Below are 13,192 nucleotides of genomic sequence, written 5' to 3'. Positions count from 1 at the left end.
GTAGCAGTGTCTACACTTTTATTACTGACCTGAGATTTTCAAAGCTTGCAAAAAACTGGAGCTAAAAAAATAAAGAAAGAAAAATGATCCAAACGCATAACTGTGTTTTATAAAGTAAATACCTCAAATATATTTTGTGGTAATGTCTGTGAAAAGTGTAAAACAATAAGACAGCAGTGTTTTTGTCAGTGTTAAACTAATAAGGGTGATCAAAATTCCTCCTAAAACAACAACAACAACATTAATAATAATAATAATAATAATAATAATAATAATAATAATAATAATAATAATAATAATAATAATACTTTGCTTTCGTGAATTGACCCTCATGACTTTCCGTTACCTCTGAGTGTAACACGCATGCGCAGAGCCTTCGCACACCACACATTCCCCGCTTCTCCTCGTACTGTGGTGTAGACAAACCAGCAGAAGTAAGCCTTTCGATTTAACTTGCTCGTGGGATCGCTATTTGTTATACAAGCACGGTTTCCTGTCCCGATCATTAGTAAAAGTAATAGGTTAGCCTTGAACCTGCATCGATCCGTGTAAGTATCGCCGTTAACCTGGATCTTCATTGTCTGAATGGAGGGCCCATTCGTGGCAGCTTGTCAACATAATCACTGCGTTTAAAGCAGGCGGCTGCCTGAAAAGGCTACCTTTATCTTCCCTATTAAATTAGTGATTTTCTAATTATATTGCAATATTGGTCCCGGAAATGCCACTTTAAGTCAGTATACATGAATGTAGCAATCGTGACAATGTTATGTCTGTCAGAGTTAACTTTAAGCTAAGGTAATTCGTGTCGCCTTTTGTTTGATGCTGCACTCCGCAGTTGTTTGGTTTAAACAGACACACTGGTGTTATAAATAAATAAATAAATAAAACCAGTACCGCATAATCTTAATTTGCTCTATGAAGAGTTTTATGTTTGTTTCTTTTTAGTGAAATTTGAACCATTTATGTGAGCTAACAGAAACTAGCTAAGTTAGCCATTTAGCTAAACGGCGTCGCTGCCACACAGGTATTTAACCCCTTAGCAATAAAACAAAGCTGCCCAGTTTGCTAATCGAGTTAAATACACTTATCCTCAAGGCTTTACAGCAAGTCTAAACCTTGTAATTTAGTTCCGTCTGTCAAAATATGGTATTTTTAGGAATGTCTATTAGCACGTCTACTGATTTAACACGCATGCTTCAATGAATCTCAGACACATAAACCTTGTTTTCATTTTACGGAGTACAGGCTTATATTTAGACTTTAAGCATTGCACATGTATAAATATCTAAAACTGAGGTCAGAATTATTTCCAGTCTTTGAAATCGTTTACAGATATTGCTACGCTTTAAAGGTCCCAGGGTTTATTTTTTAATTTTGTTTTAATGTGTTTCCAGTTAGCGTGCAGTAGAGGTTAATTTCCTCACCATGGCAACAGAGGACAAGAAACCAGAGACTGATACCAAGCCTCCAGTTGTGCCATCAGCATCTGCTAGCCAAAGCAAGGTGTGGATACCTGGAAAGCCATTAGTGCTTTATGAAACTGTCTATTCCAGCTATAATATGTTACTTTAAAAAAAAAACAAACAAAAACCCAGTAACACATTGCAGTTTGTGTACTATTCTTTCTCTCTCTCTTTTTCTCTGTCTAAAGGCAATTAAAGGCATTCTCAAATATGAATGGCAAAAGGAAACATGTTAACAACTGTTTGCTGATGTATAACAAACTAGCTCATGTAATATTTTTTATTAACAGTCTGCACCTGCAAAGCCAAACTACAGCCTGAAATTCACATTAGCGGGGCATACTAAAGCTGTGTCGTCCGTCAAATTCAGCCCGAGTGGAGAATGGCTCGCCAGCTCTTGTGAGTTCCCTTTTCAAACTTATTCAGTTGCATATGTCTCGCTTTAAAAAACAGAGATTCGTTTCATTGCACATATAAATGATGCCCACAGTGTTGATTTTGTGCACTTATTTGTTCAAAATGTAAACATTTTTCAGTCTGGGGAGAACACTCAGTAATCACATCACATTACAGAAACTGGAATTTTTTACAGTTTCACTGCAAATGATAACTTTATGTAAAAGACTCAACAGCTCTTGTAAAAGCTAGCTGGTTCGATCCTTGGCTGGGGCATGGTTTGGTCAGTGGCCTTTCTGTGTGGAGTCTGCATGTTCTCCCCATGTATGCGTGGGTTCTCTCCAGGTACTCCGGCTTCCTCCCACCGTCCAAAAACATGCATGTTAGGTTAATTGGTTACTCTAAATTGCCCATAGGAGTGACTGTGAGCGTGATTGGTTGGTTGTCTCAGTGTGGCCCTGCGATGGACTGGCAAGCTGTCCAGGGTGTACCCTGCCTTTTGCCCAAAGACTGCTGGGATAGGCTTCAGCTAATTGGATTAAGCGGTTAGGAAAATGAATGAATATATATATATATATATATATATATATATATATATATATATATATACACTATATTAACTAAAAGCCCTGTTTGAATCCATTCAGCATGTCTGTTGGATCATTGTAACGTAATAAGCACGGTTGTGCATCCAGTCACAGCCTGAAAAACCGCTGATCCCTCTCATAGTGAGGGGATTCTATCTGTAACAGAGAACAAAGCCGAGTTAAACTGTACTTTACCTGGTAATGAAGGAAAACTATCTGTGAGCTTGATATCTTTTTTTATGATGTGGAAAACTTCAAGCCAAACCAAAAAGACTCTCCAGACAGCTGACACATCATCGTCTCATGTCCTACATATAGAGAAAACTTTGACTTCAAATATGGAATAAGAACCTCTCTAACTTGCCACAGAATGATGGCAGTAAAACATCTGCAGTAAAAGATGCAGAAGCAACTTGATGGTAGCATGACCTCTTATGGTGACAGAGTACATTTAGGCAGGTGTCAAACTGCAGGTATATCCAGCAGGTTTTTATTGTTTCCCTCTACCAGCGCAGCTACTTTAAATCAAATGGATCCAGCAGCTTCTGATCAACCTATTTATGAATTCCAGCCAGGTGTGTTGGAGCATGGAGACAACAAAAACGTCCAGGATACCGGCCCTGGAAGTCTGGAATTTGACAGCTGAGATTTCGAGTGACATAGTCTGCAGAAATTCTGCCCTAAATTAAACTTTAGATTAAGAGACATAAATAGAGGATGGCTTCAGTAAAGGCCTGGCAGCTTATGAGGGAAATTTGTGCAAATTTAGCAACCATAAATGTGTGTTTTTTGTTTTTTTATTTTTTGTCTCACAGCTGCTGATAAACTGATCAAAATCTGGGGAGCGTACGATGGAAAGTTTGAGAAAACCATCTCTGGACACAAGCTGGTGAGTAGAACAGATTCTGATCTTTGCAGATGATGGAATGGATTGTTTAAGGTCACATTTCACCCACCAGGGATCGAGCCAATGCAGAAAGCTGAACGTGGTGCAGGTCGTCTTTGTGGTTTTCTTGTGTGTTGATTAGTTCCCATGAATCCGCAGGGCATATCTGACGTAGCCTGGTCCTCTGACTCCAACCTCCTGGTGTCTGCATCGGATGATAAAACCCTGAAGATCTGGGATGTGAGCTCGGTAAGGATGTGTGTGTTCATGGCATAAGGAGAGGAACACCTTGCAGACTCTCTGGGTTCATGTCTGGTTTAATGTGGAATTTGGATTCTTAGCATTTTTACGTTGTTTCTAAAAACCAGGGAAAATGTTTGAAGACTCTAAAAGGCCACAGCAACTACGTCTTCTGCTGCAACTTCAACCCCCAGTCCAACCTAATCGTGTCTGGATCTGTGAGTACAGAACATTTTAGCCAGAATGGACAGAAGCTGTTTTCCCTTCTGTTTGATCAAAGCAGCGAGTTGTTCTTTTCTTTCCTCCTTTCCCACTTGTAGTTTGATGAGAGCGTACGGATATGGGACGTGAAGACTGGGAAATGTTTGAAAACACTGCCGGCTCATTCTGACCCCGTCTCAGCCGTAAGTTTTTCCTCTCTCGTCTCGACATTAAAACAAGCCCTCTGGAGTTAGAATCACCATGGCAACGAGCATCTCTCTGGGTTTGCAGGTTCATTTTAACAGAGACGGTTCTTTGATTGTGTCCAGTAGCTACGACGGCCTCTGGTGAGTCCATTGCTGCTACACAAATCGCTGGACATGTTGTATCTGGGTTGTGTTACGATCTGGAAGAATGTGTCGAGGAATGAATGACGCGAACAGCTTTCTTTCTATTCATCCGGTGCCCGTGTTTGTTCGCCTTTCCGCCTAACGAGTCCCAATTAAATAACTGTTTTGTTGTTTCACAGCCGAATCTGGGACACGGCATCAGGGCAGTGTTTAAAAACCCTCATTGGTAAGATCAGTCACCTCCTCATCTCTGCCAGAAAATGTCTTAATAAGTTCCTTTTGAGCTTGAAAAGTGCAGAAAGGTTAACGCTTTGAGATGACAATGATGCTGATTTTCATCCCGTTTCTGCACTCATGTCAGATGATGACAATCCTCCTGTATCGTTTGTGAAGTTCTCCCCCAACGGGAAATACATCCTGGCTGCTACACTGGACAAGTGAGTGTTTTCTCCTTTTTGTTTACCTGTTATGATCAGTTGTCGCCTGCAGAGGGCGGCATAGCGCCACGTTGTTACACATAAGCAATATGTGTGTGTGTGTGTGTGTTTTCAGCACGCTGAAGCTGTGGGACTACAGCAAAGGAAAGGTCAGCTCCTCTAATAGATGCAGCGTTGTACATGATTCTGGCCACATTTGCAGAATTGAGCTTGTTTTGATTATTTTCTAATATAATTAAATCTGTGAAAATGATAAACAGCATTGTGTTGTAGACGATGCAACATTTTCTGATTGTTTTCTGACATTTCAGTGCTTGAAGACGTACACGGGCCACAAAAATGAGAAGTACTGCATATTCGCCAACTTCTCCGTCACCGGGGGGAAGGTAGGCGCTGTCATTCAGCCACTATGTGCAGCTGCATGTCACTCTGAGCTGAAGCTAAGCGGATGCTCTGTTGCAGTGGATCGTGTCGGGATCGGAGGACAACATGGTTTATATCTGGAACCTGCAGACGAAGGAGATTGTGCAGAAACTCCAGGGCCACACAGGTACTGCGCAACTCGCCGCCTTACATGACGGTCGCACGAGCAGATTTAAACGCCATCATTTCCTTTGCTTTCAGATGTCGTCATTTCCACCGCCTGCCACCCCACAGAGAACATCATCGCGTCTGCGGCTTTAGAAAACGACAAAACCATCAAGCTATGGAAAAGCGACTGCTAAACTTTTTTTTTTTTTTTTTTTTGGGATATTTTTGGACCATTCATCTTTGGTTTTTTTTCTCCTACATTTTGGTGTAAAAAACGAGCCCTTACTTTCTGACTGAGCTCCTGATGGAGGCAGAGAGCTTTTCGCTAATGAAATCCAGCAAGGAGAGTCCCAGCCGACACATCATCATGATCATCATGATCACATCTGACAGCACGTGCCAGTTCCTTCGTCTCATTAGGAAAACGAGTGACTTCATTTTACTTTCAAGCAACGTTCTGGTGCTTCAGTATTTTTTTGACACTGCTTTAGCCTTTCTGCTTCATACCGGCTCCTGTACAATAAATGTGATGGTTCCCAGGCCTTTGTATGGTTTCTCTTTTGACTTTGTAACTCGACATCTAAGTGAGGAGGTGACCTTTAGATCAGGCTTGGATTTAATAAAAGCAAATTTACCCAAAGTTATTTTATTTATTCAACTGTTCTTTTTTTTTTTTCTTTTCCAATTATCAAATCAGGTTAAGGCAGTACTTTTTTTTCCCCTCACCTGAGCAACATGCATCAGGATTTTACTGACATTTTCTTAAGAAGCTGATTGGAAAACTTTTTTTTTCCCCACGCCATGAAATGCACAACGAACCAAAATCTGGAAAATTAACTTTTTTTTTTCTCCCTCCAGTGTGCAACAAACCAACCATTGTTTTTTTTTTTTCTAAAATCTGGGAAAGGGAATTTGTTTTTTTTTTTTAAGATGATGCAATTAGAAAAAGAAATGTTGCATATGTTTATTTGCCTCTGTGTACAAGCCACCCTTTGTCTTAGTTACAAAAGAAAAACCCAGAGATGTCTTAACTTTGTTTTCAACGATCTAAAGAAAAAACGTGTTTAAAGAAATGTTTTTAATTTAGCCGATTGCTTTGTACAACAGCAGCAAACTGCAGCTGTTTTAGTATATATGTACGTAATACCACGGATGTATTGCCTTTTTGTTTCCTCTTTAAAAAAAAAAAAAAAAAAAAAAGCTTAATTAGCTCATAGTCATGCACTCAAATGCAGCAGCACCTGTTCTCTGTAGCTCACCTGGATCTTTGTGGAAAACTTGTTTGCATTCAGCAATTATAACCTGCAACCTAATAAAAAAGATCCTGTTTTTGTATGTTTCAGCTGGTGGTCGTGTCGTGTCGGTGTCACACACAAATCAACTGGCAGTGATCATTTTCAAGTTTTTTTTTTTTTTTTTTAATAACTTTTTTTTTTCTGTCCATGAAAGATAGAACATCAGAACAACCCACGAAGAGCAGATGACAAAATTGCATCTGGATAAAAATAGACAAAAGAATAATGAACAGACGTTTCCCGTCCTGCAGCGACAGGCTGGAAATGGCAAAAAAAAAAAAAAAAAGCAAAAAAAAAAAGCGACACAGTTATCAAAGTGTCAAAGCCGACTGTTCCTCCCATATTACATGTTCAGTCTTGAAACTGAAGTCAGCTTTTCCACGACGAGTAAAACGGCCCACAGAAGAGGAGGGAAAGAACAGAGTACATAAGCAAGGGATAAAATTACCTTTGTACAAAAATAGATCATTTTTCCAAGTTTTTTTTTTTCTTCTTTTAAACTCGAAAATTTTTACTGTAAATGCAACAAAGAAAGCAGTGATTGTGTCACAAGCTCGGCTTTTCCTGATTACACTGGCTGAACATACAATTGCTAAGCAACACACACAGTTCGGAGGATTTAAACACTCCTTTTTATAGATTTTTTCTCTGCATTTCGGTTTCTGAGGTCACACAAACGGCGGAGAAGCTGTTTCTTTCGAGTTGAGAGCTGCTGCAGTTCTGCTGGTTGATCGGGGTTCATTTCATTCAGAAATTTAATTGTAAAACCCCCTCAAATATTTGTGAAAACAGTTTGGTTTGAAAGATTTTTCTTCCTCTTTTTAATTTTTTTTTTTTTTAACTTTTGGAAATACTGAAGAAACAGATCTGATATATATTTATAAATATATACACATATACATATTAACAAAATATAGCTTTATGTGATAAAGCATACATGTGGGTGAGCATTTATCCTTTTGAAAAGATCCACATCTGTCCATTTTCTGCAGGGGTGGGTGGGTGGAGGGGGATGGATTGAGCTTTATATGGCTTAAGATAATTGCAGCCACCAAGCACAGACAGCTGGAGAGGGAATGACATCAGACTAAAGAGATATTCACTTGATTGTTGATCAGCTTTTTGTTTTAATTAATATCACTATATATAAAAAAGAAGTAATCAGAAACGTCTTGAGTCCAAATAAACTTCTGTTTTAACAGAAAACCATTTTTATAATACCCCCCCCCCCCCTCTAAAAGCAATATAAATACTGTAAACTGAGCTCAAGCTGGCAGTCAATACTGTCACCTGGTTTAGATGTGACTACAGACCACCTTACTGATGACTGTTTGGTATCAACGGATCAGATTAACGTTATTGCTACTTTTTCTGTGTTTTAACAAACTGATGCTGATGTTTTCTGTCTGATCCGAAACAGCAATGATCACAAAGTGCTGTCTGTCTGTCTGCTGGATTTAAAATACTTGGGGAAGTAAAAAAAAAAAAAAAAAAAAAATTCAAGTAGTTTCGCTGCTCTGCCACCAGAGGGCGCCCGCAGCACTTCACACTGTCAGCACGCCGCCTCACTTTCTGCTTCCCAACCTTCACTTCCACCCAAAGTAAACCCAAAGTAAACCCTGGAGCCTTTCGGTGTTTTAGACGAGGAGAGGGGGTCTTGAAAACAGACGGATCAGTTTCACAAGGTGAAACATTTATAAATTCCCTGCATGTAGATGTTTTCTTTGAAGTAGCTGGCCTCCAAATCATGATAAAAATTTGATATGTGGCATTTGTATTCAAAGTTAGTGTTATTTGGAGTCTAGAGAGAGGTTAAAAAAAAAAAAAAAAAGCATTTTAAAAGGTGATTTCAGACATTATCAGTTACTGGGGTGAAAAAAACCTGTACACTTCTGGGATTCATCTTTTAAGTTTGATATTTTAGATAAATTTTACTTAAAGGATAGCAGTTTTTTAGGTGAAATTTGGTGTCTTTTGGAAAAAAGAGACATAAAAAAAGCCAATTTCATTTAGTTTAAAAAAAAAGATAAATTTGTTACTAAAAGAAGCTTTTCATTATTCGAACTCTTCAACTTTTGTTTTTTCTTTAGAAATAGATGAGAAAAATGGCTTGAAGACTCCAAACACTCCGTCTTTCTGCCTTGGTGAAAAAAAAAAGAAGATAAAAACACAGTGCTCGGGTTTTGGTGTGTTTGTTGTTTCTAAGGTCCAGAGTGTGTAAAGGTGCTTGTGAAAGTGCGGCGGTGAAAACTAAAGAAGGGGACAAAAATAATAAAAAGTAACTAAAATGTGCTGAAGCAGTTTTACTAACGCGCTCACCTGTTGAGTAAACCAGAACCGAAAGGAAAATGTGGACGGCCACCTCACAAACACCTGCTCTAAAAAAACTTCCAAAAACCCCACGCAGGGCCAGTCTGAGTTGCTCTGAGGACAATCTTTGGAAATGCACTCGATGCATAGTTTTGCAGCAGCTGCAGCATTCAGAAAAAAGCAGAGCTGAAGAAGAAAAAACAAAGACTATGGGCCATAAAAGCACGTCTATACAGAACATAGAGATATTTAACATTTCAGTTCCATGTAAATGACACTTGGTTGTCTCAGAGAAGTGCACAGTGTGTGTGTGTGTGTGTGTGTGTCCCTCTGAGGAGGAAAAGGACTGAGGCGTTCCTAACTGGGCTGGAGGCCAAATTCCACCTTAGAGGTCGATTACATCAGCTTTCTGCTTCGAAACTCCACTCCGCTGTCATGAGGTTAAGTGCCAAGTAACAAACAAAACAAACAAACAAACAATGGCTCCGCTGTGACGACGAACGCTTCTCCTGCATCTTTTATCCCAAACGAGCCTAAATAAGGTTTGGAAATAAAAAAAAAAAAAAAAAAGGTCTGAGCGATGGAGAGAGGTAATTGTGCATTCTCCTGGAAAAGTGAAAACTAAAAATACTGTCAATACTGCGTACGGCCGAAAGCTTCTGGAACATGAGGTGGTTTTCTGAAGAAAAGCTCTGTGGGAGGGGGCTGAAATTCACAGGAAACAAACAGTTAGGAGGGCCAAACGGTGGGGTTTCCTCACAGGTGAGACCAGGCTCTCACATTTCCAGCCACCCAACTGCGCCTGGACAGTACATCTGTTGGCAGAAGTTGTTCCTGCACCACCTGGATGCATAAACAGCTCTTCCGGCTCTTATTTAGGGGCTGGTTTGTGGGCAGATTGGGACATCCTCCTCGGCGTTACACAGTACTTCTGGATCTGCTGGAACGGAGGTGAAACCAGAGGTTTGTGAGCGCCTGAAAAGTTTTGTGAAGCCATCTCCAGAACGGTTAGTGCAAGACCCGACGTTTTCAGTCCAACGATACAGAACAGAGGAGACACCCCCCCCCCACTCCACCCCCGTTCAGTCCTGAAAGACAGAGCGGGTTCAGGTCTGGATGGAACAAAAAGCAACAAAACAAACAAAACAAAAACAACTGCACCCCTTCCCACTCGAGGGTCTGAAGAGTCTATGATTGTCCTGATTGTCCAAACATGACATCATTGCTGTTTTGGTGAATTTACCTGCAAGCTTCACTGCGGCTGTTAAAACCTGATCGTCTCTCAAGGCTCAAAGTTTCGTCTTTTCGTCCGTCACCGTTCCCTTACCGCTGTAACTGTTGTGTGATTATTCATTTATATATTTCTTATTTATATATTTTTTTTACACTGTATAAAACAAAAGACCCAAAACCACGACAGACTCCTTGATTGGAAGCCGTCAAGGCGAGTCAGAGGGGATAAGATGGGACAGAGGGGAAGGGACAGCGGGAGGAGGGGAGGGTGAAGCTCTCCATCCAAAGTCTTCATATCTGTCCCTTGCTGGAGACGGACTTTTCATAAAAAGCCCCCGGTCCCGATGCGAGGCTGCCGGGTGATGTGTGTGAGGGGGGAGAAGTGGGGCAGCTGAGGAGGCATCACTGCCATTATGTCATTTGATGCGGCGCTTCTAGCATCTCCATCAGGAAGGTGTCAATGGGGGTGTCGCCGATCAGCTTGAAGAAGAACAGGTGCTCCAGACACTTGAGCCCGATGGAGCGCAGTGCTGGTAACCGCAGTAACAGTTTGGCGAATCTGCTCACACACACACACACACACACACACACACACACACACAGAAGATGCACAATGTTAGCACGAGCAATCAGTCGAGGCCTTGAAGATTGACGTCTTCTGAACCCCACCTGCCCGGCTGCTCGGGGTACTTCTGTTTGCAGTAAGCCTCTAAAGACGCGTACACTTTCTCTCTCAGGGATTCCACTTCACCCGGGTTGGACAAACCTTTAGAGTCTGTGGAGACACAATGGCTACGGTTACATGGTGTTTTTTAATTCGGAATTAATAATTAGGAACTAACATATTCTCCTATGAGTTTACATGAAAATAATAATTGCGAATAAACGTTTACATGAAACACGTCCTTACTTAATTCCTCGTTAGAGCGGCGGGTTGGGAAGGGTTCTGATTGGACAGAGGGTGCATGTGATGTATGATGTATACTAGAAATAAACAAAGTTAGCTCCCTGCTTCTCGTCTTTTCAGCTGTAACTTGTAAAAACTACATAAAAAGAACCAGATTCGCTGCTATTTTTATTATACTTTTGAAGTACTATCTCAATACGAGCATACTACTTCACTTTTTGCAGTAACTGAGAAGAAGATAGATAGACCACCGAACACGGTAGGTAAAACAACGCTCGTCATCGGAACAGAACAAGATAACGACTGGAATTAACTTAGAGCAGAATTAAGATTTATATGACAGAGGAATTAAATACATTGGAATTAAAATGTGAATAAACCAGTCACTTACATCGGAATTAAGTTTAATTCTGAATAGAAATTAGCATTAGGAATTAAGTGTTTACATGGTTGTTTTTCATCAGTTTAAAGCGGAATTAAACAGCAATTAAAACTCCCATGTAAACGCACGGATTGAGAAGTGACTGTAATGGATCTCATATCAGGTCCAAAGTCTTTTTTCTCAGAATCGAATTCTAACAATAAAGTGGGAACAGAGGCAGCTCAAGACTAAAAAACTGGAACAATAAAATCCAACTGGAGGAGCAAATGGCAGCTAATTAGGTTAACTGGCAACAAGCCAGTAACATGACTGGCTGTAAAAGGAGCATTTAGGAGATGGAAAGATGGGCAGAAGTTCAGCAGTCTGCAACAAACTGCATCTGAAAACGCTGGAAGAATTTCAGGAAATTTGTCTCAACTTAAAATTGTGGCGACTTCAGGGATTCCACCGTCTACAGCGTATAAAATCATCCAAAGGAGGAATCTCTGTGCACGGGACAGGGGGCAAAACTGGATGATCTATGAGGCTTCAAGTGACGTCGGATGAAGTAAAGACTTGAAATCCCTGCAGGGGCTCAGGAACACTTCCAAAAATGATCGATTGTCAACACAGTTCACTGTGAAATCCACAAATTTACGTTAAAGCTTTATCACGTAAAGAAGAAGGTAAATGTGAAGATGATCCAGGAACAGCACAGTCTTCTCAGGACCAAAGCTCATTTAAAATGGTCTGAGAAAAAGCAGAAAACTATCAGATGAAAATCTGACATTCTGATTGGGAGCCATGGATGCTGTGTCCTGCAGACCAGAGAAGAAGAATCCAGCTTTTTATTTAAAAGCCTGCATGTCAGATGAGGTTGCATTAGCCCCTACGGCATGGGCAGTATCCACATCTACGAAGGCTCCATCAATGCTTCAATGGAAGCACCAGTTCTCATCTGGACAACGTTCCTTTCAGGGAAGACTTTGCAGATTTCAGCAAGACAATGCTGAACCACATCCTGCATCCATCGCATCAACACGTGTTTACAGGCCAGCCTGCAGGACGGATCTTACTGGAAGTAATTAAAGGTTTACATTCCACACAGCGTCCCAACTCGTGACTCGGTGCTACAATTACATCTGGACACATGACCTCTGGTTAGAGATTTACTTGTTAAATGTCATCAGTTTGCAAAAAAATTTAATTTAATTAAAAGCCTCAAAACATTTAATTGGGACAAAAGCATGATCACATGCTAAAAGGAACAAATGTGTAATTTTCATGTAGTTTCTGTTTTAATATCAGTCAAACTGTTTAAATGATCGGCAGACGCCAGCGTTCTGCTGGTTTCCGTCTTCCAAAGCATCTGGACGCAGGTTGTAACCTACACACTGAGCTTTAACCCCAGAGGCTTGACACAAGCATGGGTCAAGCACATTCTGGGTTAGCCCAATTAAAGCTGTAATTTCCAAGCTGCGCTAATTTCAGCCTCCATTAAGGACGCGTCTTTGATTCGCAACACAAACACGTCATTGATCAACATTTCTGGAGAACAAAGCGCTGCGCTGACGGCCAACAATGAAAGAACATTTGTTGTTAATGGCTGGACCAGTGTGGGAAAAGGAAGGACTGAGGGCCCTTTTAGCCAGCCTGCCTGTGTAACACCCCCCCCCCATAAAACCCATAACTCCCAGCCCTTTCGCTGCCTCAGTAACACTGATCTTGCAAACCGCTAATTAACAAGGAATCAGGCGGAAAAAGTGAACCAAGGCCAGTGGGCCTGGATGTGGCCTGAACAGACTGTGCAACAGAGAAGTAGTGTGTGTCTGGCATGAGCGGCCCCACGGAGGGCCCCGCGGAGGGCCCCGCACAGGGACGGAGGGAGGCTCCTGCATGCAGTCAGTAAAAAACCATGGACTCCAGGCATATATACTGTTTGGTCTGATGAGGTGGCACATGTCAACTTAGAGCTTTTTAAGCCAAATTAGAAAA

The 13,192-nt window shown here is 41.0% G+C and overlaps 2 protein-coding genes across 4 annotated transcripts in view; one reads left to right on the top strand and one right to left on the bottom strand.

Annotated features, from left to right (window-relative positions):
* The first annotated feature begins 378 nt into the window (after positions 1–378).
* Positions 379–6,391, top strand: wdr5 (WD repeat domain 5). 2 transcript variants are annotated; one of them, XM_079256623.1, is made up of 14 exons: positions 379–434; positions 1,395–1,503; positions 1,754–1,862; positions 3,262–3,335; positions 3,492–3,581; positions 3,701–3,790; positions 3,893–3,976; positions 4,065–4,120; positions 4,303–4,349; positions 4,485–4,560; positions 4,676–4,709; positions 4,872–4,946; positions 5,023–5,110; positions 5,185–6,391. In XM_079256623.1, exons 2-14 carry the CDS (start codon positions 1,426–1,428, stop codon positions 5,283–5,285), a joined length of 1,002 nt encoding a protein of 333 aa, XP_079112749.1. In that variant the 5' UTR covers positions 379–434; positions 1,395–1,425; the 3' UTR covers positions 5,286–6,391. The 2 variants fall into 2 exon arrangements, with proteins under 2 accessions (XP_079112749.1, XP_079112748.1); XM_079256622.1 differs by having other exon boundaries at positions 402–548.
* Positions 6,392–10,340: 3,949 nt separating this feature from the next.
* rxraa (retinoid X receptor, alpha a) overlaps positions 10,341–13,192 on the bottom strand; it is a gene marked incomplete at both ends in the record, with an annotated part of 109,950 nt that continues 107,098 nt past the window's right edge. For both annotated transcript variants that reach the window (XM_079256912.1, XM_079256913.1), the window contains 2 exons: positions 10,341–10,488; positions 10,599–10,704. In XM_079256912.1, the coding sequence (XP_079113038.1) occupies positions 10,341–10,488; positions 10,599–10,704 (254 nt within the window). The remainder of the gene's footprint in view (positions 10,489–10,598; positions 10,705–13,192) is intronic.

The sequence above is a fragment of the Telmatherina bonti genome, assembly GCF_933228915.1.
Source record: "Telmatherina bonti genome assembly, chromosome: 17".
Classification (NCBI taxonomy): Eukaryota; Metazoa; Chordata; class Actinopteri; order Atheriniformes; family Telmatherinidae; genus Telmatherina; species Telmatherina bonti.
Note: the sequence above shows the minus strand (reverse complement) of the source record. Positions and strands in the feature narration are given on the sequence as shown.